At 51.9% G+C, this 26,247-nt stretch overlaps 11 protein-coding genes across 11 annotated transcripts; 5 read left to right on the top strand and 6 right to left on the bottom strand.

The window, feature by feature from the left end:
• Positions 1-1,145: 1,145 nt before the first annotated feature.
• APUU_80188A (uncharacterized protein) lies at positions 1,146-1,382 on the bottom strand (the record flags this gene model as incomplete). The annotated part of the gene is made up of 1 exon (XM_041696441.1): positions 1,146-1,382. One exon carries the CDS (start codon positions 1,380-1,382, stop codon positions 1,146-1,148), a length of 237 nt encoding a protein of 78 aa, XP_041562071.1.
• A 1,279-nt stretch (positions 1,383-2,661) lies between these two features.
• On the bottom strand, positions 2,662-5,407 carry APUU_80189A (uncharacterized protein; the record flags this gene model as incomplete). Its single annotated transcript, XM_041696442.1, has 7 exons — positions 2,662-3,051; positions 3,111-3,544; positions 3,592-4,854; positions 4,904-5,041; positions 5,107-5,140; positions 5,197-5,265; positions 5,321-5,407. The coding sequence occupies 7 exons, from the start codon at positions 5,405-5,407 to the stop codon at positions 2,662-2,664; spliced, it is 2,415 nt and encodes an 804-aa protein (XP_041562072.1).
• Positions 5,408-6,442: 1,035 nt separating this feature from the next.
• SNF1 (serine/threonine-protein kinase) lies at positions 6,443-8,978 on the top strand (the record flags this gene model as incomplete). The annotated part of the gene is made up of 4 exons (XM_041696443.1): positions 6,443-6,849; positions 6,928-7,751; positions 7,802-8,386; positions 8,437-8,978. 4 exons carry the CDS (start codon positions 6,443-6,445, stop codon positions 8,976-8,978), a joined length of 2,358 nt encoding a protein of 785 aa, XP_041562073.1.
• Positions 8,979-9,421: 443 nt separating this feature from the next.
• On the top strand, positions 9,422-10,778 carry APUU_80191S (uncharacterized protein; the record flags this gene model as incomplete). The annotated part of the gene is made up of 4 exons (XM_041696444.1): positions 9,422-10,183; positions 10,234-10,283; positions 10,335-10,385; positions 10,433-10,778. The coding sequence occupies 4 exons, from the start codon at positions 9,422-9,424 to the stop codon at positions 10,776-10,778; spliced, it is 1,209 nt and encodes a 402-aa protein (XP_041562074.1).
• Positions 10,779-10,825: 47 nt separating this feature from the next.
• Positions 10,826-12,004, bottom strand: APUU_80192A (uncharacterized protein; the record flags this gene model as incomplete). Its single annotated transcript, XM_041696445.1, has 1 exon — positions 10,826-12,004. The coding sequence occupies one exon, from the start codon at positions 12,002-12,004 to the stop codon at positions 10,826-10,828; it is 1,179 nt and encodes a 392-aa protein (XP_041562075.1).
• Positions 12,005-12,381: 377 nt separating this feature from the next.
• APUU_80193A (dual specificity protein phosphatase family protein) lies at positions 12,382-13,123 on the bottom strand (the record flags this gene model as incomplete). Its single annotated transcript, XM_041696447.1, has 3 exons — positions 12,382-12,563; positions 12,653-13,020; positions 13,065-13,123. 3 exons carry the CDS (start codon positions 13,121-13,123, stop codon positions 12,382-12,384), a joined length of 609 nt encoding a protein of 202 aa, XP_041562076.1.
• Positions 13,124-13,780: 657 nt separating this feature from the next.
• On the bottom strand, positions 13,781-15,619 carry APUU_80194A (uncharacterized protein; the record flags this gene model as incomplete). The annotated part of the gene is made up of 1 exon (XM_041696448.1): positions 13,781-15,619. One exon carries the CDS (start codon positions 15,617-15,619, stop codon positions 13,781-13,783), a length of 1,839 nt encoding a protein of 612 aa, XP_041562077.1.
• Positions 15,620-15,810: 191 nt separating this feature from the next.
• On the bottom strand, positions 15,811-16,864 carry APUU_80195A (uncharacterized protein; the record flags this gene model as incomplete). Its single annotated transcript, XM_041696449.1, has 3 exons — positions 15,811-16,371; positions 16,423-16,553; positions 16,612-16,864. 3 exons carry the CDS (start codon positions 16,862-16,864, stop codon positions 15,811-15,813), a joined length of 945 nt encoding a protein of 314 aa, XP_041562078.1.
• Positions 16,865-18,053: 1,189 nt separating this feature from the next.
• APUU_80196S (uncharacterized protein) lies at positions 18,054-22,443 on the top strand (the record flags this gene model as incomplete). Its single annotated transcript, XM_041696450.1, has 5 exons — positions 18,054-19,610; positions 19,669-19,701; positions 19,750-19,959; positions 20,013-20,305; positions 20,361-22,443. 5 exons carry the CDS (start codon positions 18,054-18,056, stop codon positions 22,441-22,443), a joined length of 4,176 nt encoding a protein of 1,391 aa, XP_041562079.1.
• Positions 22,444-22,821: 378 nt separating this feature from the next.
• APUU_80197S (glycosyltransferase family 32 protein) lies at positions 22,822-24,026 on the top strand (the record flags this gene model as incomplete). Its single annotated transcript, XM_041696451.1, has 2 exons — positions 22,822-23,327; positions 23,390-24,026. 2 exons carry the CDS (start codon positions 22,822-22,824, stop codon positions 24,024-24,026), a joined length of 1,143 nt encoding a protein of 380 aa, XP_041562080.1.
• A 298-nt stretch (positions 24,027-24,324) lies between these two features.
• On the top strand, positions 24,325-26,067 carry APUU_80198S (uncharacterized protein; the record flags this gene model as incomplete). Its single annotated transcript, XM_041696452.1, has 6 exons — positions 24,325-24,380; positions 24,438-24,505; positions 24,560-24,565; positions 24,635-24,852; positions 24,937-25,719; positions 25,792-26,067. The coding sequence occupies 6 exons, from the start codon at positions 24,325-24,327 to the stop codon at positions 26,065-26,067; spliced, it is 1,407 nt and encodes a 468-aa protein (XP_041562081.1).
• Positions 26,068-26,247: the final 180 nt, after the last annotated feature.

The following is a 26,247-nucleotide window of genomic DNA, read 5'->3' on the forward strand; positions in this document are numbered from 1 at the left end:
TTCTGATTCTTATCGCCTAACGCCTAATTGTACATTGATCGGCATCAGCTGTTTGCGTGGGGCGAGGACGAGGGCGTTGTTCTGACATAAGCATGAGAACGTATCTATCTATCTAGTCTAGGAGCTGATGCTTGGGTGGGTGAGTGAGTAGGCGCGTGCTTTGATTCCTGAATTGGTGCTAATAAGAATGAGCTAGGAGTGGCGAGGAGTTCGTTGGATATCGATCTCTAGTTAGGGCTATTCAGTCTTCTCCCGTGTATACTAGTCGAATAGTGAGAACAAGACAAACCACCACCCCTCAAAAAGCAAATAAAGGCAAACAGGAAACAATAAGACAAAACAAGAGAGAAAGGGGCCAAAAGAACCTCGAATACCTATCTCACCCGGTTTCTGCAGGATTATTGGACAGCCCAATAGCCGCTTCCTACCGAGAATGAGAGATATTCTGAGCCTGAGCTGAGACGGGCTTCTCAAATCCTCGCCCGTGCCCCTGATAATCCCGAGTCTGGAATAATCCTTCTATGGATATTCATGAATATGAATGTTGGCGCTCAGAGTAACCGGATATAGATAGTGCCACGACAGGCCTCAAAGTTTAAACATGCGGGATTTCTCGGCATTCCTGCAGGATAGTGGAGGAGGACAAATACGGCTAGTAAATCGTTTCTTCTCATGTTGAAGAAGGCCAGTCAGGCAGTCAGGTACGGAGTCTGACTTGCAAGGTACGTACTACTGGCGGGTGAGGCTGTACGGGAGTGGGATCGTCGCCCTACTTTTTGTACTCTGGTCCCAGGGAGGGGTCCACTCCAGGTCGCTTAACAACGGGTCCAATTCGCTTTGGCAGTTGGGGAGCTGGCAATGACATATTTGCTTTATCGGACAGGAGTATAGTGGTCGCTGCGTTTTGCTTGCTTCGGTATGATGACATTAGGCACAAACAGCATATTGCATTGTAGAGGACGTATCTCAACTGCGGGCTATGTTCGGATAAAGTACGCCGTGTAGAACATTATTTGAGCCGCCTGACTGGTTCGAAGGACTGTGGATGCTAGCATGGGTCTGGATTGTGACGACGCAAAGAGGCTGCATAGCCCAAGCCCTAATCTCCCAGTTCCCCAGAAAGGATCAAACAGTCAAGTCAACAGTCAGACACCTCGGTTGCGGCGTTTTCGGAACGCTTTGACGGCCAGGGTAATAAGCAGCACCGCCAGAATTATGCTGAATATCTTCGAGTAGTGCATGGAGGATCCGCTGTCCCCAACGGAATCACCTGGTCCGTATACCGGCTCAGCACCGGGCCTGTATTTCTCGTCCTGTCCGCGCAGCCATCGTTCGTAGTCAGTTTCCGGTCTGGAGGGCTCCCCCGGCTGTGCTGAAGCCATTTGCGTTCTTTTGTGAAGATCTGCGCAGTATGAGCGCTAGTTCGTGCAGGGATAAGAGAAAGCTCACCCTGAGTCTCGACTCTCGACTCTCAACAGGGAGGTTTGTTGGATTCTGGTTCTGGGGCTGGACTGTGACACGAGATTGGAGGGGAGATCCGACCGAGGGATCATCGATGGCTTTTGAAGCTATGGGGAACTTGATTGCTCAATATGGTCTTGCTGGGGGAGGCTGAGAGCCCAGCATCTCGATTACTCGACTGAGTAGACCACGAGCCGATCTCGACCAGCAATTGGCAGATTGTCCGAAACAATCAGACAGCAGAGTCAGACTGACAGCAGACAGACAGCGGGGCTGGGCAGCGATCTTGTCTCCATCAAGAATCCTGGATGCACCTTGCCTAGTGCTTACTGCTTCTTTCTTCACGGGCGCTGAATGATGGCGCAGTCTTTGTTTGGTATGACCCAATCATCCTCCCAACTATATTCTGCTGCTTCATTTCAATCTCTTTCAATGAATACACACTACAAAGACAGGATGGGTGACCGCGAGATTCAGTGGGCCTTTCATATTCAGCCCGGCGATCTTCATCGAGTTCAGGCCTCCCACTATGAAGCTTTCCCTCCTGGACTGAAAAAGCGGAGAATAGTCAACTCATCGACAGACCAGATCGAGATTGATGATTCGCTCCACCAGTTCTGACAGGAGGCGAGATCCACGCTGTTGGGGGCGAAACTGCAGCTGTCCTGGACAGAGTATATCCCTGCCACTCAAGAAACAACCAGCATCTGCAGTCAACCGAAGTACAGCCGGAGAAGACACTGACCAGGGTTGTTCCCTCGGAAATCCAGTATCCGTATGGTATGGGCCCATCTGGACGAGTCGACTCATCACGCTGCGGTTAACCCTCTCTTACGTACCTCTGGTGCCTGAAGTTTACACAATTTCATCGCTGTCAATGCCTTCTCCTCATGGACCCTCGTCGGTTGTTCTATCGCAGCGTATGCCTGTGTATGTCCTGGCCTGGCGGGAATACTCGCGGGATAATTCAAAGACCAATGATTCCTATCGTCGAGACCTGCCAGTTTATGATATGTGTCGGGTCTTATGAGCCCACCGTGTTGGAGACACGAGAACCATTTATAAACGAAGGAGAATCAACTCTTGGTACCAGATGTAAACCAGAGAAGCGGACTTTTGTGGTAAGACCTGCTCATTGAAATGGCGTAACTTCGTTTCTAGATTTTATGTACAAATGTGCATATCCCAGAGTGATCCCAGCTAAGACCATTCTGCATGGTCCGATTTCCCTCCCGACGGAACACTCTGAGATTGAGATTGAGATTGAGCTTGGGCTTGAGCTTGAGCTTGACCGAGTAGAGGTTTCCCACCTCTCTCCTGCATTTCCTGGCCCTGACCCTGTCCTTGTCTCTCTGCCGCCGAGTCATCATCAAACGAAGCGACTTGGTAGTCGAAGACATTGACCTTGCTGGCGGGTATGCCTTCCGTGGGTACCTGTTGGGTCGATGGTGAAGGATAAGGCGGGCGAGAGTCAGTGGCGTGGTCCCATTCATCACCGGCAGTGGTTTGGTTTTGCTGCCTCGTGGCTGTGCTGTTCTCCCACTCTTGGAGTTCTTTAGCAAAGGCTGCATTGTCCGCGTTTACGAAGTTCTGATGCATTTGTTAGCTTAGAGAATACACTATTATGTAAGGGGCTTATGGGGCCGTACTTGAAGCGTAGTGGGAGCTGGCTCTTCCTTGAAGTTCATTGCATTGCTGTTCGCGTAGACGAGTAGAACGCCTCTGGACTCTTCGCGCGCGGCCCGGAGGACTTCGACCTCTCGGACTTTGCGCGCCGTGTACCCGATGACATCTGCGTCCTTTGGAGCTGAGGTGTGACCGGCTTGTGCTTGTCGAGACTTGCCGTCATCGACGGAAAAGCTGAGCCGCCACCATTGGTATTCGTCGGGTTGCTCGGACTCGGTGTTGTCTTCGGGGGATGAGGGGTTCCGTCGTAAAACATAAGTCACATGTGGCTCGGTGCAGACACCTCTTAGTGTGTACTTGTGGACTGGAGGCTCGCCTGGCGTGGTTGGCGGCTCCGTTAGGTATTTTGATGTACTTCTGAGACTTTCCATGGCTTGTTGTTGTCGGCTCTCCAGGTCTGGCAGGATGTTAGCGGCAGTTAATGGGCAAAGAAATGCAACGTACCCTTTAGCTTATCTTCTATCTTTTGCGAGATCACCTTTAACTCTCGAGCTATCTGTTCAACGCTAGCAGCTGGTTCTTTGGTTGTTGACTCGGGTTCCGTTGAGGATTGCGAAGAGAGGACAGCAGCAGCATCAGCCGCTTTCTCTAGAATATCCCGTGAAGTTATCCCCCTGTTTGAACCTTGCGGTGTGGAAATACGATCCATGAGCGTTCGCAATTTGTAAACCTCCTCGCGGACCTGAAGTCTTTGGCAACGTTGTTCACGCGCAATATCCCTGCAACTAGCAAGGTATCGGTCCGGATAGAATACGGCGGGAACCTTCACATCTACCGCTCTTGCTGTCGAATCAACGCTGTCTAATCGGATAGTCAAGACATCCGCCACATGCTCCAGCCACACATCGTCGAGACTTTCCCCCGGGCTGTCGGACCACATAGTAGCATCCAGGACATCATACAGTGTCTGGCCATGGACAGGCTCTATGTATGGCTCCAAGGTGAAGAATTCCTTATCAATCGGCGTGTCAAACTCGTCAATCGGCTCGTCGTCCCCTGCAGTCGGTGAGTCAAGCTCTTTCGGCGGCCGTTTATATGCCGTCGATGAGAAAATTGTCGTCAATGGGTTGCCCTTGTCCGCGCGGACTGCTGATTCCTGCCACGACTCCAAAAATTTGCTGACGCCGCTTTCTGAATCGTAGGTTGCCATGGCTTTCAGGCCAGCTAGTGCATCGGCACTTCCAAAAGCCCGGGTCGTAGAATCTAAAAAGGCGACGAGCCTCTGGCTCTCATGTAGAATATCATCCCACTCAGTATCGCCGCCTTGTGCTTCGTGGATGGTTACTACCTTCGGGAGGTTGATCGGCTGTCCATTCCACCACTGCGCATCTTGTCCATAATTCGAAAGGGCCTTGTTCCGTAGCAGGAGAGCCTCGCGGGCTAGTGGTATCGAGTGAAGGATTGTTAGAAGTCCGCTCAGATGTAGACTGTCTTGTGTCGGTCGAATGAATGGGGGCTCGGCTGGCTGTTTCTTGCGGTCCACTGGATCCGGGCTGATGATAAGCTCGCGCGCGCTGGAGTTGAAGAGGGTCATCGCCCAGTCGCCCTCGTCGTAGTTGTCTCGCGTCGCACGACCGAATTTCTGGGCTGTGTTCGTGACGCCAGTCTCCTGCTGCCCAAGGTTCTGGTTCAGGGACATTGCTACCGCCTGCTGGAGCTGATGCTCCTCCTGTTCTGCCAAAGACAAGCCATTGTTGCCCGGGGCTGCTGTGCTGAGGTCAGCGCATGTTGACCAACTCTTCTAGGATTATCCTACGTTTCGTATCTTGTGACTGCGACGGTGGCGGCGGAAGCGGCAGTGTTGCATCTCTTAAATTGGTTGTTGACGGGGGCCGCGAGGGAGGGACAAGGTTAGGCGAGGCCGGTACGGCATCGGAGTGTTCGATTTGGTATGCTGCTACGAGGTTGCGTATTAGCAACAGTAAGTTTTCTGAATTCCTTAGACAAAAGAACACGCACCCGACGAACCGGTTTCATTGGGATATCCTGAAACCTTGCGCGCATTTTTTTGTAAGCCTTGGCTTAAATGGGAATAGAGCTCGGAGGTACCTGTGTATGGGGGCCCGTGGGGTCTTCGAAGTAGGCGTTGATGGCTTTATTAGAGTCGAGGTCGTTCGCCTGCAGAAAAGCTTAATGTCAGTCGGGCGCATCAGTAGCTACATGGGGAAAATACCTTTAAAAAGCTAATAGCCTGCTCTCTAGATGTGTTTGTGAAGCTGGTGAAGTTGATGATAGCTTCCTCTGATGGATCCGACGTCATTTCGGGCACTCTTCCTTGCCAACGAGCACGGCAGGTGTACGGCGAGAGCACGTTCAACAAGATTTCTCAAAAAAGTCTAAATGAGGTTGAAAAAAAGGAGGAAGTAAGAAGCCAAGCTGCCCTGGAAGTGAAGCTGGAGCTTTGGAGCGGGATTAGCGGAGAACAACTGCGCATTGAGCTCCCCACCACATGACGCCAAGCCAGCCCCTCTACAAGACAGCCCGCAGGAGTATCTACTCTGAAGATATCCAAGAGCCCAATTAATTCATATATATCGTTATTTGCGAAAAGTTTACTAGGTGAGGATTGCTGATGTTGATACTCCTATATTTTTTAGATACCGATATGGAATGAGGGGCCATTGTGGGCTAAATGTCAAAAATTGTCAGTCCATGGGTTCAATATGTATAAATCTACGTTTAAATCTATAATTATAGCACTCAAAATTTTTTAAACGGCATTTAGACAAATTCACCCCATGCTCCTGTGCTCCTGTGCTCCTGTGCTCTGTCTGTGCCGATGCAGCTACGTACCAGCAAGTTGGCTGCGGCTGGCGGGACAGTTATATGAGGCAATGCCTGCCGCCCCTCCGTGTCTTTTCCTGCATTTCTCCGTATCCAACTTCCAGTTTCCGATATCCCCATCGGCATATTCTTCCAAGTCCCATCCAATTACTAGGAACTGTCTATCTGCATCGTGCAGAATCTACTCAACCCGCTTGCTTCCTCCAAGTCCGCTACGCTAGTCGACCGACAGAGATCGCTTCCTGCCACCTCAGACGAACATGAACTGAAATTCCCCCCACACCGACAGTCCCTCGGCCGGGTACTCCAATTCTCTGTGAAGCATACTTGCATTCCTGCGAACTGAATTTTTCAGAGGCATTGGGATTTCAGAAATCAACCTGGGCAGAATTACGCTAGGGCGGAGCTGCTGTCGCGGACTGAGTCACGTCACGTTGCCTCGTCCACCTTCACCTCCACTACCGAGAAGAATCCGACGACCTGAGACACCTCAGCCTGCCGGTCCGTCAGGATGGCTGCCGCTTTTGATGATGAGGACCTCTCGGTCGACCTCCCTTCCTTCGAGCGCGACCGTCCTCGCGAACGCTCCGACGAGTCCAACAATCCTCCTCCCAATCCCAACCAGTCCGCCATGGCCATGGCCCCTCCCTCGCGGCCGATCGGAAAAGGTGGTGACCTTTCGAGACAGTCCCCCGCTACAATGAGAGATATGCAGCGCCTGGATCAGTACCATACAGTGAAGGTTCTAGGCGAGGGATCCTTCGGAAAGGTCAAGCTGGCTATTCACCAACCCAGTGGTCGCCAGGTCGCCCTGAAGATCATCTCTCGACGCAAGTTGCTATCTCGGGACATGATCGGTCGAGTTGAGCGTGAGATTCAATATCTTCAACTGTTACGACACCCTCATATTATTAAACTGTACGTTAATCATTCCCCCTTTGCTTCCGCAATCGAGCGAGGCGGCGGGGAAATTTGCTGACATCACCTCTCCAATAGGTACACCGTCATTTCGACCAAAGCGGATATTGTTATGGTACTTGAATATGCAGAACGAGAGCTTTTCGATTATCTGGTGAAGCGCGGCCGATGCAATGATGCGGAGGCGCGTAAATTTTTCCAGCAGATCATTTGCGCCGTTGAGTACTGTCACCGCCATAAGATTGTTCATCGTGATCTGAAGCCGGAAAACCTCCTCATCGACCGAGACAAGAACGTTAAGATCGCGGATTTCGGTCTGAGCAATATCATGACGGACGGCAACTTTCTTAAGACGAGCTGTGGGAGCCCCAATTATGCGGCTCCAGAAGTAATATCTGGCAAGCTTTACGCCGGCCCAGAGGTCGACGTCTGGAGTTGCGGAGTCATTCTTTACGTGCTGTTGGTGGGACGCCTCCCATTTGATGACGATTACATACCGGCGCTTTTCAAGAAAATCGCCGCGGGCAACTTCCACATGCCCACGTACATATCCTCCGGAGCTTCTCGGTTAATTCGGTCAATGCTGCAGGTGCATCCGGTACACCGGATCACCATCGAGGCTATCCGCGAGGATCCTTGGTTCATGCAGGATCTTCCTAATTACTTACAGCCACCTCCGGAGGAGTTTGTCGCAACTGACAAAGCAATTGACCCCCGCAAAATCGCAGCGGGTAAGCCACAGGCGATTCAGAAGAAGATCAGCCAGGTAGCCATTTCCAAGCTTGAGAGAAGCATGGGCTATGGGCGTGAAGATATTGAAGATGCGCTCAAACACCCCGAGCCTAGTGCCATTAAAGATGCCTTCTTCATTATTGTGGAGAATGAAATGATGCAGACAAACTGTAAGAAACACGACATGAATCATGGAAATGCAAATTGCTAACTTTAATAGCGCCTACGGAGGATAACATGATGAACCCTTCAGCTGTACCTCCGCCCCCGTCAATAAACCGTACTAGATCTGGTCGAACAACGACGCCCCAGGGAGCACAATCTCTCCCAACGCGAACCCGATCCGGCTCCTACCGACAATCTCCCGCACCCGTGTCTGGGGAATCTGCTGACGGAGAGGAACCGCGAGTCAGCCATGTCAGGATCCTGCCTACTAGCTTACCATATGTTCACGAGCAGCTCATGGAACAGCGAGAGCGAGAGCGCCAACGGGCACGGGAGGATTTAGAGGAGCAACAAGCCCAAGCTGCGCTGGACGAGGAAGACTCTGGGCGAACTTCTCGCTCGCCAGAAGAGCAGAAAGCAACAGCTAGAGCATTGAAACCTCATTCGCGAAGCATAATTGACCTCGAAAAGCTACGTTTCGAGCCACCGGAAAACCGCGGTGCGCCACATCAGCCCAGGCGATCACGAAGATGGCAATTCGGTATCCGCTCCCGCAATCAGCCCTATGAAGCGATTCTTTACTTGTACAGAGCGATAGCGGCACAAGGAGGAATATGGGAGGTTCAACCCGCCGAATCAGGTTAGTATCATTGCCAGCACACCCTGGAACAAAGCTGATAACTTGGACAGGAACTTCCACCACAGCCGACTCCGGATCTGCGGACCGCCCACTGCAAACCAAGTATCCAGACTTGCCATCTAGTCACTACATTCCTAAGGACCTATGGTTCATCCGCGCACGACTTTTGAAACAAGGCGTACGAGCACCTGGGTCGTCGTCAAGTATACATAGCAGCCGGAGCGACCTGGAAGGACTTCGACGCCGGTTCAACTTTTCCAGTACCACTGGATCTGCGGAGGATAAGCCAGGCAACCTTGGCGAGGTAACCACTACATCTGGCGCCTCATCTGCCACGCGGGATTACTCTATCTCACGTATCTCCTACGGGGTCTGGGTATTCATCGACATCCAGCTCTACCAGCTGGAGGAGAACAACTACATGGTCGACTTCAAGTGTGACGGCTATCAAAATGTGATCCGAGCGGAGGGTGATGCCGAATGGCGTCCGATCAGCAAACGATTCCGGAACAAGGAGAAGGAAATGTCCAGCCCCTATCCATTCTTAGATGTGGCATCAGATCTCGTAGCCCAGCTAGCCGTGGCTAGCTAGATATGGCTGATTGGGTTATGAGAGTAGCTGGTCTGTTCTTCAAAGGCGTTGGGGAGCCTGCGGTTGGTTATGAATTGCATTTTGGAATTGTTTAGCGAGCATCTGATGAAATCCGAGAAAAGGGAGGTATATACATAATAAAATAGCCGATGTCAGTGTGTCACTGTGAACTTCTGGGACCAGTGGTATACAGTCGATAGCATCAGGTAGAATAATGTAGTGAGTTGATTAATACCGACGGAATCCGGGAAATCGTAAGTGCGGGCCCGATTAGGGGAAAGGGGATATTGCGGGCACCAATCAGACGCCAGGGAAATCTTCACATGTCGAAGTTGATCAACATGGAGTTCGTTAATATCCACTGCCCTTGACGCTTTTCGTCAGCGTCATCATCAATTCCAAGTCAATTCAACCTGATCCATCTCGACTATCAGACACAAACAATGGCAGACATGGAGTCAAACTCAAGCCGCTCCGCGCGGCTCAGCACCGCAGAGCGGAAACGTCTCACAGACCGCAAAGCCCAACGCCAACGACGAGAGCGCATCAAGACGTACATTGCCCGCCTGGAAAAGACATTAGAGGATCTAACTGCGACATCGGGGAACGGAATGGAAGCTACCCTCCTCAAGCAACTGGAGCAGCAGCGTTCAAAGACAGAGCGGCTCACCAACGTAATAAACCACATCCACGAAGTCCTAGAAGAGTCGCGCAGCTCGGTATCACCAGCGCCGGAATCACCGCTCTTAACACAGGGTGAATCAAGCATATCTGCTGCCTCTTTACCGCCGTCTATACCGAGCCGTCTGTTAGACCCACTGGAACAGCTGCAGTCATCTACACCTAATAATAACAATGACAAGAATAGACGGGCACCGTTTACTATCAGCGCAGACCTAGCAACACGGATCTCACTGCGCAGCCAGAACCCGGGCAACAGCGGGACGAGGAACTATTTTGAAATTGTCAACGACTCGATTGCGAATGTGTCCAAGGAGCAGAACTCGATTATTCCGTCAACGACGGCGGATGATGACGACCTGGCCATTCGGGCGATTCTGCACGGTTGGGATTCAGTTCGAGATGGCGGCCGGAGTTTAGATCGTGTCTGGGGCCTTCTGCAAGCCCTCGACCAGGGTATTTTCTCTGAGACGGGTCTGGTTGAGCGCGTGGCGGTTTTGCGGTTGATGCGGTCAATGATTAAGGTACCAATTATCATTATTTCGTGTATGTTGCCGATGACTAAATTGGACAGTGGAATCTTTCGCCGAGAGAGCACACGATACCGTCATTTATGTTTCCAACGTAGGGCATCTCTTTCCTTGCATGTCTATGTATGTAAGCTAACGAAAACAGGGTGACACAAAGCATGGTTCCTCATGCGCCGATCATCGATTTCTTTGCATGGTAAGCCCACGCGTTCTCCGGCTTAGTGAAGTATACTAATAGCGCAGGCCTAACTTGAGAGATCATCTCATCGTCTCAGGTATCACAAACATCACGGAAGCGACATCGGCACTGTACGTTTCGCAAATACGACTGAAATGGCCGTACGAGCTGCGGGATATGTGCAAATACAATGTCTCCGAAGATAAGTACCGGTTCTCGAGCGAATTCGACAACGCGTACTACGATCTGGAGTCGTGGACAATTGGCTCGCCACAGCTACAGATGCTGATCGACAGCGGTCCGTCGATGGCTGGGTTCGACCCCAGCACAGTCGCCCAGAACCATGGCAGTGATCCCGATGCCGACGGGAGCTATTGGGACCGCTTGCTGGATAGTTGTGATCAGATGTGATGCGTACCTTAATATCCATATACCCGAATACATTTGTACCATATGTACTATCTGCCAAAGGCAAACGGGCATCCCAAGACAGCTCCGCCTCCCTGCCTGGCATACTCCCCCATCTTCTCTGCATCAGCCAGTACATCCGCCCTCGACTTCTCCCTGAATTCCTTGGGTCCCAGCTCCTCAGGCAAATACCCATCACTCAGGAACTCGGGGCCTGGCAACGGCTTCCCCATCCACAAGCCCAACCCAGTCCATTTCTTTAGAATGCTCAACCACCACGACTCACCCACATACCACGGCTCAAACGCATACACCTCCCTCCTTACCCTCCCAGTCTTCGCATCCACCACCCCACCAACAGGAACCCCCTTCCACCTCGGTAAAAACAACACCCTAACAGCCCAAGCCCTAACATCCAACAACCCCTCCACAACCTTCACCACCCACCCCGGCGGCTCCCGCACCCCCAGCAACGGCCTCACCCGCTCCTCAATCAGCGCCGCAACAACCCCCCTCCCAACCCCCCTCATCCAACCCGGCAAAGCCCTCACAAACAACTCCACCGTCGCCTCCGCACAAGCCACATTACTCTCCGCAAAATACATATTCCCCTCCTCAAACCCCGCCGCCCAAATCCCCAACTCATCAATCGTCCCCGGAACGCCCACCATGCCCATCCTCAGCGCAATCTCCCTCCAATACACAAAGACCGCCACGCGCTCAACCTGCAGTAACGGGCGCCACTCGAACCGGTCAATCCACCTCAACGGCTCCAGCACAAACAGCGCAAGGGTGTGTATCATATCGTCGTTCCGGATCCGGGTTCCGTACTGTCTATGGATCCAGTTCATTTTGGAGAGTGCCTTCAAGCCGCGCTCGCTGTCGATGCTGGAGGCTAGCAGCTCGGATATGAAGATTGCGGTGTCTTCGGAGCGTTTTCCCACGGCGCGCGGGGTGGTGAGGCGGCGGGTGGATGTTAGCAGGGAGGTGCCGGAGGGGATGGCGTAGGATTTGAGGAGGGCGGTTTGGGTGGAGAGGGCGTAGGAGAAGGGGAATTCGTGTGTGAAGAGGGGGAGGAGGATTGTGTGTGCGGTTTGGGGGGTCATGGTGTAGGGGTTTGGTGCTAGGTGGGTGTATTTCTTGCGGAGGGCGTAGAGGTGTAAGGTGCGGAGGAGGGAGGCTAGGAGGAGATATATTGCTACAGCCAGGGCTAGAAAGAGGAGCGACATGATGGCTGTTTGGTTTGAGATGAATGTTGTGTCAGGGTTGATCTAGATAGATGGGAGGGCGGGGACGGGATAGTCCAGGTATACCCTTACGTGCCGCGAGTCAGCAGTGGAGAGTCAGCTATGTGCACATGCCCGGGGGATTTTTGTTATGAGATGCTTATGCAATGAAATACAGTGCTTAAGATTAATACCACTAGTGTTTAGCCTATGAATGTTGCTTGACTGTTGAAACGCTGGACAAAAAGACTGGGCACTTGTCAGTTAACCCTAACTTGGAAGATCTATACAACAACCACAGTAAAACCAAAAAGCAATAGCACAACCTGAGTAATGATTTTAGTCTGCGTAAAGCTTTCTTTACCTCATCGAGAAAGTCCTCATTTTTTGCCCTTCGGCTCAAAGTGACACTCGCCACTCACTGGCCCCTCGAAAGTACTATACCCACATCCCTCCCAAAGCCGCAGTTGACACTCAAACCCATAGTTCGGCTCAATCAGACTCCGCGATTCCCGCGCGAGATTTAGCGATTGAACGTAGGGCGTGGCAAGGTTTTTCATTACTTGTAACAGTGATGTTAGCTCTCCAACCTCATGCGTTCGTTCGTTAAGTAGCGTAGACCGTCGGTGTGTAAATGGGAAGGCCACATACTATAAGCAACAACAACCGCCCCGGAACGCGATATCCCCTTGTTACAGTGAACGAGGACGCAGCCCCCAGTGTGCCCAGCTGATCCGTTCTCGGTGCTGTCTGTATTCGCATTGCCGTGCGGATGTGGTCGTGTAAGAGCATCATGGATCCAATCGGTCATCTCTGTTAAACGGGTGAGGATGTCTTCCGTTTCTGCGTCGGCTATCTCAACCTGCTTGCGTTGTATCGCAGGTCCTATGGTACCTTGAGGAGCTGGGGTAGAATCATGAAAGTGTCCATTGCTGTGGAGGTCTTCCCATCGTAAGATAGAGAGGATGTGTGAGATGCGGTGTTTGGCTAGAAGGGCTTTATCCTGGGCTGAGAAATGACTGGGGATGTTAGCAATTGCTTATTGGGGGTGTGGGTGACTTACTCTGAGATGTAGAGGCCAGGGATTGCACGAATCTGGTCGAGGGCTGTTGTTTCTGCCATATCGATTTATTGTGATTGAGTACAGGGGTTTATTGTAGAATAGGCGATAAGTGTGCATAAGTAAGAATCTATGCCCAGATTGGATATCGCTGCCTTTGTGGTAGGAGCCTATTGCGGTTTCCTATTAGGGAGACAAACACTCTAGACGATGCTTAACCTTTGAGGAAGGTGCATGAACTAACTTCACATCTGGCGAGGTCTCTCCTTCCTTGTTAGCCTGGCTTATCATCTTGCCAGCCTGGGCCCAGAAAGCCCCCAGGATGATGCATCACAGCAGTGTTCGGACATAGCCATGGCCTTCCACAAATCATCCGATCTCTCCAACACGCAGGGGCAACAAGACTTATTATACCTCTAGCTTGAATAGGGGTATTGAGCCCGTAAGGCTGCGAGACCTTGTTAATTCTTATTTTACATAGCCCTAGGAGATTGGAATGTATCGACCATGAGTAAGAGTCACTTATATATACAAATCAACCATGAATGCACCAGTGTTAACTTAAGGTTATTTTAACTAGTTAATTGATAGCAGGGCTGCTATTCATCCTGTCAGCGCAAACAACCACGCAGGAACGGACTATCTAGTTATCTGTCTAGCACCCAAGTTTGTAATGTAGATATCTACAAATAGCTCTAACAAACCATATCAAATGGAAATCAGGCCAACGGAAGGCTGTGCCAATCGAATGTCCAATTATCTCCCCTTTTCAAAGGCCAGAGCTCGCGAAATTGCGATTCCAAGCTACCCAGGTCTCTTGCCATGTCATAGGTTTCCTCATAACTTACTCTTGTGAGAATGAAGCGGTCACTTGGCCGCTCCAGTTTCCACGTTTTCGGCATCAAGCGCGAGAAATCGTCTAAGCCCCAAGGTAGCCTTCCTGATGTCCGAGGGACGACCGTGAGTGACTGTAGAGTTGAACAGTGGGATTCCTCGGTTATTTTTGCAAGTATCGCGCGCACCAACGCTTCATCGACGGCTCGATTGATCAAAAAGTCGCGGATGCTCTCGGTGCCATATGGGTTCTCCCTTGATTTGAAAGCGCAGTCTAACTCAATTGTTAGGTGTTTAAGGCGTACAAGCCTTAGAGCTTTGTATATGTTAATCTCGTTGGCGTCTCCCTGGGTCCTCTCGATGCGCACTGTGAGCGATGAGAGATTCGGACAGGCACTGCTGACCTCCTGAAGCATTTCCGGTGTAATTCTCCATCGCCAACTGTCTTGGCTGAGCTGAGGTACGAGGCCGAACCGTTTTAATCGTGGTCCATGACGCTGTATGGCAGCGTTGAATGATTTCTCAGAGTATGTACTTGAGAGATAGAGACTTTCAAGAGGAGGTAAACTGTAGAGAAAACCACCGGCAGCACTATCCATCCGATATGCTGTACCTTGACGATCTTCAATGTTCATTTTGTTAATACCAAGGTCCAAGGCTAGCGTTTTCAATGAGGAGAAGCGGTAGAGCGGTGCGTTTACAAGCAGGCGCTCATTTTGAAAGGTATGCAATTGGAGACCTTGAAGGTTGTGAAAGGGTATGATCTTGCTCCAGCCTTCTAGTTCATCCTTCGCCGTACCATCGGGGCTTGATCCAGCCATACCCAACACGCGGAGGCTAGAGAGGGTCCTGCTGGGTTGATTGTGGAAGCATTTTGGGAGCGTTGGTCGGGCACCGTGGGTTAGCCAGTAAGGGCTTGTGAAATCGGGAGGGCTGTAGCGTATATAGAGTTGCTCAAGACTTGGGGAAGCTCCAGCGGCCATCTGCATAATAGCCTGTTCCTGAAGTGAGTTTACTCCCTGGTTGACCTCACAAACAACACTAGACAGGGACCGTGAGGTTGCAAGAGTATGCTCATACTCATTGAGCTGGCCGTCTGCAGTGAGGCTCTTAAACCCACTGAATGCTCTAAGGTGTAGACGACAAGCCGGTATATCTTGATGCAAGACATTCAAGAAACAGACAGGAACCTCCACGCCAGTGATCCAAACGAAGTCCTCAAGCCCTGATAGCCTTCGGAGGAAAGAGGCTAGCGGTCTCCAGGTGTCTCTCTCTTGCGGTGGGTTAATCCCAATCCTTGATGGAGAGAAAAATAACAAAAAGTATGTATTTTTCAAACAGGACCATTCGTTCTCGTCGATGAACGCATGCCGATATTCGTCCGGCTCGCGCTCTTCTGGATCATCCATGTGGTCGTATTCGGATGATGGGCCCGTTCCGTTAATAGCTAGGTGGACGCTCAAACGCCGAACAAACGCAAAGGCTTCGTTGCGAGCCAAAATCTGCTCCCACCGTTCAATATGCACCTGCATACGCTTCTCCCCAAGGATAGTGAAATGGACATTTCGAAAGCGATGTCGGTTGGCAAGAGAGCAGCATCGCTTGTTCACAAGAGAGAGTGCGTGCACGCCCTGCAGATCTCCCTCGGCAAGCCGTCCGGTAATTTCAAGAAGGATCTCCAAAGGGAGAGATAGGAGAGGAGAAGCCATGGAAGGTTGTGGCATTGTTGCTCCAGACTGGGAAAGACGCGGGGTCTTATACAGTCTGCCACGTGATAACCCCGCCAGGGCCCTTCCTATTAGGGCATCCGGCCCTACCTTCCATAGTAGGAAGAGACTGTTGGGAAAGGAATTCCTCTTGATTCTCAAGTCTTTTCATTACCAAGCTCTAGAAGTACTACAACCCTTCCTTTCCCTTAATCCAAGAACTTTCTGATTTCCTTGCTCTCGTACATGATCCTCCACCCTCGGTTTCCGTCGCCATCAGCGTCCGGGTCATATTGGAACAAAGCAAACCCACGACACGTTTTGTCAACAAGGGCATATTCGTCAGGGTAACTCCATCTTAGCTTCCGATAGGGCCATACATGCTCCATTGGTCGTATTCCCAGAATATCAGCAATCTCGGCCTTAACCTCTTCGATTCGATTCGCATATTCCAACTCTGTCGTCGTCTCAATTGGTTCCTCCGTTGAAACATACGGAGTCATTATATGTAGTTCAGTCCCATCTTCAGGGTCGTTAAACAATTTCGGGTCAATGGGCGGGCCTTCTGGTGCTATGTAGCCCTTTGGATTTCTTCCCCTGGCTGTTACAGGGTTGGCTGGGGGTTCCGCCGTCCTCAGTGCTCTTAAAATCCTCTGCTGGAACTGCCTGTAGCTGACCATATGTTCGGTTCCGAACTGATCAGGGGCTGGGATAGGGGCACCAGGCACCCAGTCCGAGTCAGCATGGGAAAATGTCTCCCAAAAATGGGCCTGCCGGAGTTTGTAAGCACTCGGCCGCCGTCAAAAGGCCGACAGACCTACCATCCAGACAGCTCGGCGCGAGACCAAGGTAACCATTGTGCAGCCACATAGTCCTCCTGTACCCCATTGGAAAAGCTCGTCGCGAAACTGGGCTTGCCTCATGACCGCTCGCTCATCCGTAGCCGGATCGCCTTTGACCAGTTAATATAGTACTTTGCCGCGGCGTATGATGGAGCATGGATTATTTACCGTGAGAAAACTTCATGACTGGTCCATACACCGAATCCGCATGGCCTTTGCCTATCACGTTTGGGAGGTAAGAGTTCAATTGCCTTTCGCGCATTTCCCTCCCAAATCTCCTAGATCCTGGGACGCTATTGAAAGCCCTGGGGTCGATAGCCTTCTCAGCCGCATGTGGAAGCGAAAGAGTGATATTGTTGGCTTCGGGAATGTCTTCAAACTCCCGGCTCTCCAGGTTTCCTGCAGGCGACGGGCGACACATCCCTGCGCCGCAGGACTCGAGCTCACATCTTGCGTAGCATCCCAAATCTGCGATTCCGGCTTCATTCTGTCGGCGGGAAAGTCCCCAGTCCACCGGTGTGGTGCTAGACGAGCGTCAGGCTGCTTGGTGAATATAATCCAAGGGTTAGGGATCATACCCTCGGAGCGCTTGTACACTTGCAAGGAGAAAGATCAAGGGAAAGGAAACTAGCCAAGAACTAATAGCCACCATGACTGCAGGTCAACAGAGATACTTCTGTCCGTTATGAAACTGCAACTTTGGAGAGTATAGCTGGTGTATGATATATACCTACCTATATATAACTACCTATAATCCTGACCGAACAGCACGTATCCCAGCACCCCCTTTGGGCTGCTCACATGCACCGGGTTCCAACTGTACCAACACTGCCAAGATAAAAAAAAAAGGTATCACAGGTACTCTGTACATCCTTGTTAGTCTATAGATTCTGGGCTCGGCGCTTCGCTTGCGTTGATAATGATTACTTTGCACGAATCACAGACATGAGCATAAAACTACGGCTGCTAGATCTGTTGGAGATAGCTGGCTAGCCACCAGCCTCAGGATCTACATGCTAGCCAAGCCAACCGCGGTGGGAGCATGTGCGCCGCTCCTAGAGCCAAGAAGGGGCCGAAATGCATCCTCATCACGATTCGCGACTCATGGACGATGTGATGAGAGCCGGGGCCCACATGCCTCCAGACTTAGCCCTCACTCATAGTATTCCTAATGGCTACAGACCCTGCAATGCCACCCACGCTAGCGGGTGTTCCTAGAGTACTTTAGTAGTTCTTGTTGCCGCAGCACACTTGCATACCGGAGAGCGTGCCTGATGAGTATCTTTTACTATTCTAGGGAGGAATCGAACTGTGTGCGTTGTTGCCGCAGACCATGATTGGAGTTTATGGTTACATTGTTGGCTACGGAATCTGGCCCTGTAAGCGCTGTTGGTGATTCCTCCTGCATAAATTGACTATCCAACAAATGTCTCGGTCCTAGAGTGGCCATGTGAAGTGCTGGAGGGCAATACCTGGAGTGGTGCGCAGAGCAGACCAGAGCAGACCATCCTTGGATGGGGGAGCATCAATCAATCCATATAAACCAGAGCGTGCTCTCATCCGACTGGCAACGCATAGTCCGCTTCTAATCTAGCTTACTATACTTCAAGATGGCAGTCCTACGCCAGTACGGCCAGGGCATGGAAGCCCTATGCCTTTTCCTGGTTCTCGTGGCGTTGATGAACCATATGGTTGACGCTCAACTGACTTTCCCCCGCCGCTGCCCAGTTGCCTGCAATGAAACTTCTTCCCCTCAAGACTGGGCGCAATACCGCCGTCTCCAGGATCTGAGCCGCTGCGATCAGGATATCCTCTTTGACCTGAACATTTACAACGACGTCGATCACCACTCCCCAATACGGGCCTGTTCTCGGCCATCGATCGAGGTGCCCGAAGCCCCATCGAGACTGAGAAGGTGGCTCTCTTCACGAACATCCCAGCTCAAGCCCCGCAACGGAACTGCCGAGGGCCTCCAAGAGGCTCAGGAGACCATCCAAGTCCTGAAGTGGGATACTGCAACAGCCGAAGTCGACTCGGCGAGTGCTGTCTCTGCTGCGAGCGCCATATCGGAGCAGTTGCAGAATACTGCGGCAGGCTCCTCGGCATACCTCTTCGCCAAATCCGGCAATGCCTTGGTTGGTACCTTTGTGGGGGCCCAGTTCGAGAAAGATACTGCTGCCCGTCTGATCCAAGACTTCTTGGACAACGCGGTCAGCGGGAGATCGGGCCTGGGACGAGTTGGAGCCCAGATATGTGGCAGTAGTGAGCGTTCGTCGAGCACACGCACATTTGGCATTCTTGCGGACTCTGCTGCGAATCTAGCGGATGTCCAGCAGTCATTGCGCCAGTGGCACCAGGCCAAATGCATCTCTGCCCCTCGGAGCGGGCAGGGATGGAAATCCACGGTGAAAATGCTGCCAGCAAGAAAGGTCAGTGGTGGACGGGACTACTCGGTTGCGACAACAGCAGCCGCTGGCGAGTGTACTGCAATCAAAGCTATTGCTGGCGATGGGTGCTATGCGCTCGCGGACCGATGTGACATCACCCAAGAAGAGCTCAAAAAGTACAATCCGCAGGAAGAAGACCTGTGCAAGGCAATTCAGGCTGGGGAGCACTATTGCTGTTCAGCTGGAGATATGCCAGATTTCTCGCCACAGCCTGATAAGGACGGCAGCTGCAAGACATATAGGATCAAGGCCAAAGATAACTGCTACGAGATCAGCGAAGCAAACAGGATGACCAAAAAGCAAATCGAAGATCGCAACAAGAATACCTGGGGCTGGATGGGCTGCGACAGTCTTACTGTAGGCAGTCTGATTTGCCTGAGTACGGGTGACCCCCCAATGCCTGCGCCTATCCCAAACGCTATCTGTGGGCCTCAGAAGCCTGGAACCAAGCAGCCCGAAGACATGTCGAACTTGGCAGATATAAACCCTTGTCCTCTGAAGACATGTTGCAATATTTGGGGCCAGTGCGGAATTACCGAAGAGTTCTGTACTGAGTCCCCCTCAGATACTGGAGCCCCAGGCACTGCTAAGCCAGGTTCAAACGGTTGTATCTCGAGCTGTGGATTGGACATCGTGAACAATGATGAGCCACCTTCTACGTTCATGAAGGTTGGGTACTTTGAAGCGTATAATCTTGATCGGGAATGCCTTCACATGCTGGTGAGTGAGATTGGCACTTTAAGAGTATCATGGTGCAAGGCGAACTGACACACTCCAGCCCCGACATATCGATAGTTCATACACTCATATTGTGAGTCGCGCCCCTTGCCCTTGCTTTGCTTCCTTCTGACGAGCCCAGCACTTTGCCTTTGCCGGTATCACCAAGGATTTCGACGTCGACCTCCTAGGCCTGGACGACATGTTCGAGGAGTTCAAGTCCATCAGAGCTGGAAAGCGCATTCTTTCCTTTGGCGGTTGGTCGTTTTCCACTGACTATGACTCGTTTCCTATTTTCCGAGAAGGTGTGACAGCAGAGCAAAGGCAAACCTTTGCGAACAATGTCGTTCAGGTAATTTCCCTTCTTCATCTGCGAGGGTTTGATCGCTCTAATTGTCGCCGCAGTTTATGGAAGACCACGAGCTTGACGGACTCGACTTTGACTGGGAGTACCCAGGGGCCCCTGATATCCCCGGGATACCGCCTGGATCTGATACAGACGGGCCAAACTATCTTGAGTTTCTGAGGCTTGTTCGCCAGAAGCTCCCAGAGGGCAAGGAGCTTGGGATTGCGGCGCCTGCTTCCTACTGGTATCTCCGTGGGTTTCCGATTGCAGAAATCAGTAAGGTGGTGGATTATATTATTTACATGGCCTATGACCTACACGGACAATGGGACTACGGAAACGAATGGGCAGTGTAAGTGCTACATCTAGCTATCCTATTCCAATGCTTTGTATTAACCCAGATTCAGTGAGGGATGTCCGGCTGGAGACTGTCTCCGTTCCCATGTTAATCAAACTGAAATCGAGTACTCTCTAGCCATGGTTACAAAGGCAGGCGTTGCGGCTAATAAGTTAGTTATTGGAATGGCACTCTATGGAAGAAGCTTTCAGATGACAGATGCCGGTTGCTCCGGGCCAGACTGTACATTCAGTGGGCCAGAATCTGGAGCAAAGCCCGGAAAATGCACTGATACCCGGGGGTATATCTCTAACTATGAGATCCGCCGGGTCCTGGCAACGTCCTCCAATGCAAAACTAACTACAGATGACGCTGGGGGCGATCTGTTGATCTACGATGATGTGCAGTGGGTGTCATGGATGTCTGAAGAAAACTATCGCAAACGCGTGGAATGGGTTAAGAGCCTGAACATGGGAGGGACATCAGACTGGGCAGTAGACCTCGATGGCAACTACGCTGTTGGCGAGGGCCCTGATCCTGATGGGTTACCGGGCATGGTATACATCAGCCCGAGCATCTATGAGGAAGACGAACCTGTCGTGCAATGCGAAAAGTTCCCCTGCACTTTTATCTTCCCCCCATGGCGGCTCGAATCTCCGACGACCATCAGTCCAAGCGCCACGACTCTTACATTTGAGGAATACTGGCATACCACGCAACCTCAGGGGTCTGGGCAATCCGCCGTCACCCGCACGGTGGGATCGCTGACTTCAACGGTCATCACGCCTTCGCCTCTTACATTGACTAGCATCGACGTTTGGAATGTGGTCGTTGAGGATACGGACGATACAGACAGCAAAGGCCTCATCTGGCTTACCAGCAGCATCATCCTACCGCCGATGACATTTACCAAATCCTTTTCAGACCAGCCGCCGGAAACCACCAGTACAACAGATAATCCGGTCTCACGACCACCCATTACCTGGACATGGAGCCCCGGGCCTTACCCTACCATGCCAGTTCCGAATGATGACAATCCAAACCCACACCCCCCTCTGCCTCCGGGTGATTATCCCGCCTCTGTTACGTTTAGCGAAGGCACTCCGAAGCCAACTTGCGCGCCGGACGAAGACTGCGGCGGTGGCTGTAGTTCAGATTGCGACGGAGAAAACGACAGCCACGGGTGTGTAATTTGCGGCTGTATTGGGGTTCCCGATGCATGTCCTCCTGGATTAGGCGGATGCGTTGGTACAGGCTGTGGTGGTGGCGGCGGCGGAGGAGGAGGAGGAGGAGGAGGTGGTGGTGGTGGTGGTGATGGAGGGGATGATAATCCTACAACATGCCAGACCAAAACAACAGCCTCCTGGTGCACGGAGCAATGCACTGTAACCTCCCTCCCCAGCACCACGACAACAACCTGCAAGGAGAAATGCCCACGGACGTTCTCCGCATGCTCGGCAACCGACAGCACAACTACCAGCGACACCATAACGATTGCCTGTCCCTCGCCCACGCCCTTCACTGGCTCCCTCGGCTCTATATTGGCATACACAGGTGACTTCTCATACACGATGCGCGAGATTCCAGATCCCCCAGAAGACGACGAGGAGCCAACATCAACGGCGTCTACTCTGCCCGCGTGGCCAACCAAAACCATAACATCTCGCCCCGACGACCCCGACAACGACCCCAGCCTCGTTGGAAAGTGTCTGGCTGACCTGGACGGCTATCCGAGCTTCTCAAAAGACGATGCAGAGGATGCCATCCGGGGCCTATGTTACGGACAGTTCCAGGACACACTACGCTGGCCCGACCCCGGATTCATCGTATTGGGCGAAACCGCAGGTGCCTGGGTAGACTGGACGGACGACCAGCTGGAGTGCTCTCCCCACAGCAAGGGATGGGAACTAGGCGACTATTGCTGGAAGGTCTGCACGGAGTATATCCTGGCCCCATGTGACAACTGGGATGAGAAAGGGAAGTATTACGGGGGCGGGATAGTTCTTGACAATGAGCGCTTTGGCGGGTGTGTCCAGTTTGGAATTGTGCATACGAAGCTGATGGACGCGCTGGAACGGGCGAACAATGGCACAGCCCTGAGGACCATCACTGTTGGTGCCGCCCCTCGTAGCACTGCTGGGCCAGATCCATGAATTCAGCTGTGGACATTGTCAGAGGAGTAAGTGTAATAGAATAAGAATAGAATAAGAAGAACCCCAGCTGGTTGACTGTCACTGTCACTGTCCGCAAGGGGTGCATATTACATAATCCATGGGCATTTCCGCATCCGGACAAGTTAGGGCCCTCCAAGACACCAACAAGATCCGTTTGCAGACAGCTCCCCTGATTCACAGCTTCACATTCCACGAGTGCTTTCGGAAAGTCACATTAAACAGCCAGTCTCCAGTAATCCAGCCTCTTGCCGCCCACCACCACAACCGAGTAGAAATGTACAAACTCAATGCCAGCCCTACATCCTCTCCCTCTCCCTCCTCTTCGCCACATCCACAGCCCTCGTCACGGCCTCCACGATGATCTACGACCCGGGCAGCTCCAAGTCTGGCCACATCATCGCCCATACCATGCTGCGGCGAAGGAGCCTCCTCTTCGGCGTCCTCGCCATCGTCCTCATCCTCCTTATGTACCCCTTCAGCTCGACATATCTTCTCCCAGCAGCCGAGTTGAGTCCATCCGAACCTCTGGCACCAGAGCCAGAGCCTCAAGTAGCCTCTTCACCAAACACCTCACCATACGAGCTACTCAACCGCCCCATCTCGTCTGATAGAACCTCCATCCCAAAGATTATCCACCAAACATGGTTTCCGGCGGGCACGAACATGTCCGAGTCGGCGCAGCAATGGGTGGCCACTGTTAAGGCCAAGAACCCGGACTGGGAGTATGTGCTCTGGGACGACGAGTCAGACGAGCTCCTCGTCAAGAAGTATTTCCCGTGGTTTCTCGAGACGTATAGGCAGTTGCCGCAGGAGATCAATCGCGCCGACATGGTGCGGAATTTCTACATGTATCTTTTTGGGGGGTACGTCTTAACTTACAACTTCTTCTACTTTATTCCAGTGTTTTAGTTGCTGACAAGTACAGAATGTACCTCGACGTCGACACAGAGGCCCTCCGCCCCATCAACTCACTATTCGTTTCTCACGACGTGCACCTAAGGCCCCACAAGGAAGTGTACTCTGAAGACCACGCCCCGGATTCAAGGTCCGTCCAGCGCGCCTTCATGGGCCGCATGGCGCACACTCTCGACCCCGAAGGGCTCGGCGCAATCCCCAACGGCTGGATGGCCTCGCCCCCAGGGCACCCCTTCTGGCTGCTCCCGGTCCTCAACGTGCTCGAGAACCCAAAGGGCGACGGCAGCGTCGAGGGCATGACAGGCCCTGGGATTCTAGGCCCAATAATTAAACAATACTACGGTAATGGACGGCAGTCGCTCCGTCGACAGCTGTGTCATCGCGTCCAGAGCGTGCAGCCGAGCTGGGACCTGTATTGCCCGCAGTATAGCATGGAGGATATCCCTGCGAGCGAGAGCTTGAAACACTCGCTTATCCTGCTGCCCCGGGAGCAGATCTACCCGTATAGCTGGGTGGACAATGGCGATGTAAAGGCATGTCTGGGGGCAAAGTCGAATCCAAAATTCGACCCAGAGGAGTGTAAGCAGCGGATGGATGTGGATGCGTGGCCGAGTTACTTCATTACATATTGTACGCATACGTGGTAACCAGATGGCCACTTTCTAGATTTAATATTATATAACTTAGATGTATTAGATGCGATAATCATGATATCTTTGCTTGACCTGAAGAGTAGTGATAGTCGTGCATCCGTCTGGGTCGCTACGCTCGCCACGCCGCATCTGGACGACCTCGCAGTAACCAGGGCAGTTAGGGTTGCATTGGTGACGGCTGTTGCATCAGTGCCTGGGCCAAGGCACAACCAGGGCACAACCAAGGTACGCCTCTGACAGGAGTGTTTAAAGGGTAGTCTGCAGGGAAATCCCATCCCAGGCCAGTTTCACCATGTCTGCCAACCCTGCTGCTAGTGGTCGGCCGTGGAGTGTTGTTCTCTGTACACTGTAAGCTCTTCATCTTACTTTCCAGCATCTTCAGGCACGTCCAACTAATAAATGCAGAAACTGGATCGTCTGGTCAAACTGGACTATCCTCTTCAATAAATGGATTCTCGAATCTACTCCATTTCGTGCGTTCCTCCCCTCCATATCTCTATCCAACCCACCTACTAACAGCTTCACAGGATACCGTATGCCCTACCACCCTCAGCTATACCATATAACTACCACTACCACAAAATAGACTAACAAACAAAAAGCAATCCTCCTAACAACATGGCACCTCCTCTTCGCCACCCTCGCAACCCAGATCCTCGCACGCACAACCTCCCTCCTCTCCGCGCGCTCCTCCGTCCCCATGACCCCAACCCACTACATGGCCAAAATCGCCCCAATCGGCATTTTATACAGCGGCAGCCTCGTCTGCAGTAACACGGCCTACATGTATCTAAACGTGGGGTTTATCCAGATGTTGAAGGTGTGCCCCCCCTACCTTACCCTGCCTGCAATATATCTTCATGGACACACGCTAATCTAGTTATCTGGTATTCGATGACAATAGGCCTCCGGCCCCGTAATAACGCTCCTAACAAGCGCCCTCTACGGCGTAACCGAGCTCACAGCGTCCAAGCTGCTCAACATCGGCGTCATCACCGCGTCCGTCGCGCTGACCGTGTGCAGCGAGATCCAGTTCTCGTGGATCGGCATCGCCGTGCAGCTTGCGGCGCTGGTGTTTGATTCTATGAGGCTTGTTTTGATGCAGATGCTTACTTCTCCTTCTTCTCCTTCTTCTTCTTCTTCTTCTCCTTCGACTGCGGATGTTTCTACTACGGCTGAGGATGCAGGTGAAGATGAATATGAAGAGAGTGAGCGTGGACGTGGGCGTGAAGGCATCCTTCTCGAGAGAGACGGAGATGAAGAGGCTTGTCGGGTCAGTTCAAGGGCTAGCCCGGCTATTATCGAGCCGAAAGGTCCCAGTGTCAGTGTCAGTACCAGTGCCAGTACCAGTGCCAGTCTCGGTAATAGTATTACTGGTGAAGCAAGCAATACGAGTCCGAGTCCGAGTCCAAAACCGAAAGTCGAGCCCGGTAAGATGGACCCCCTGCTTAGCTTGTACTACACGGCGCCTATATGCGCGCTCATGAATGGTGTTCTTGCGTGGAGGGCGGAGGTGTTGCCTTTCTTGCAAGGTCAAGGTCAAGGTCAGAACCAGGATCAAGGCCAAGATCAGGGCCATGATGAATCAGGTGCCGGACTGCTGGGAATAGCTCTACAGACCGGTCTTGGGGTTCTCCTGCTAAACGCCTGTGTTGGGTTTATGTTGAATGTTGCTGTTTTCACGCTGGTTCGTATATCATACATACCCTACCCTACCCTATCTACCATATTAGCCATAGCCAGTATTAACGGGTTCTAGATTGGCAAAACCTCGGGCCTGACAATGACCCTCGTCAGCATCCCCAAGAATATCCTCTTGATCGTCGCATCGGTGGTTCTCTGGGGCACGCAGATCTCGGTAGTCCAGGGGGTGGGATACTCTGTTGCCCTTGCAGGCTTGGTTGTTTATGCTGGGGGCGGAGTGTTTATTGCGAGGGGGTATAGGAGGGTAGGTAGGTGTATGGGCTTTGGGAGACGGGGCAGGTATGACCTTTTGGATGAAGGGAAGAGGAAAGAGGGGAAGGGGGTATTTTAATGTTTATATACTTATTCTATTACTTTACTTTACTTACTAGCTATGCTTGATTTTGGAGTGGATATATTCATGTTTATAATACGGTAAAAGAATGTTATAAATACCGGATATAAGACTGCGAACCATAACGTAACTTCATTTTATTTACTCTATCGAGTATAAACCATTCATTACCACATA

Source organism: Aspergillus puulaauensis, chromosome 8 (assembly GCF_016861865.1).
Source record: "Aspergillus puulaauensis MK2 DNA, chromosome 8, nearly complete sequence".
Taxonomy (NCBI): domain Eukaryota; kingdom Fungi; phylum Ascomycota; class Eurotiomycetes; order Eurotiales; family Aspergillaceae; genus Aspergillus; species Aspergillus puulaauensis.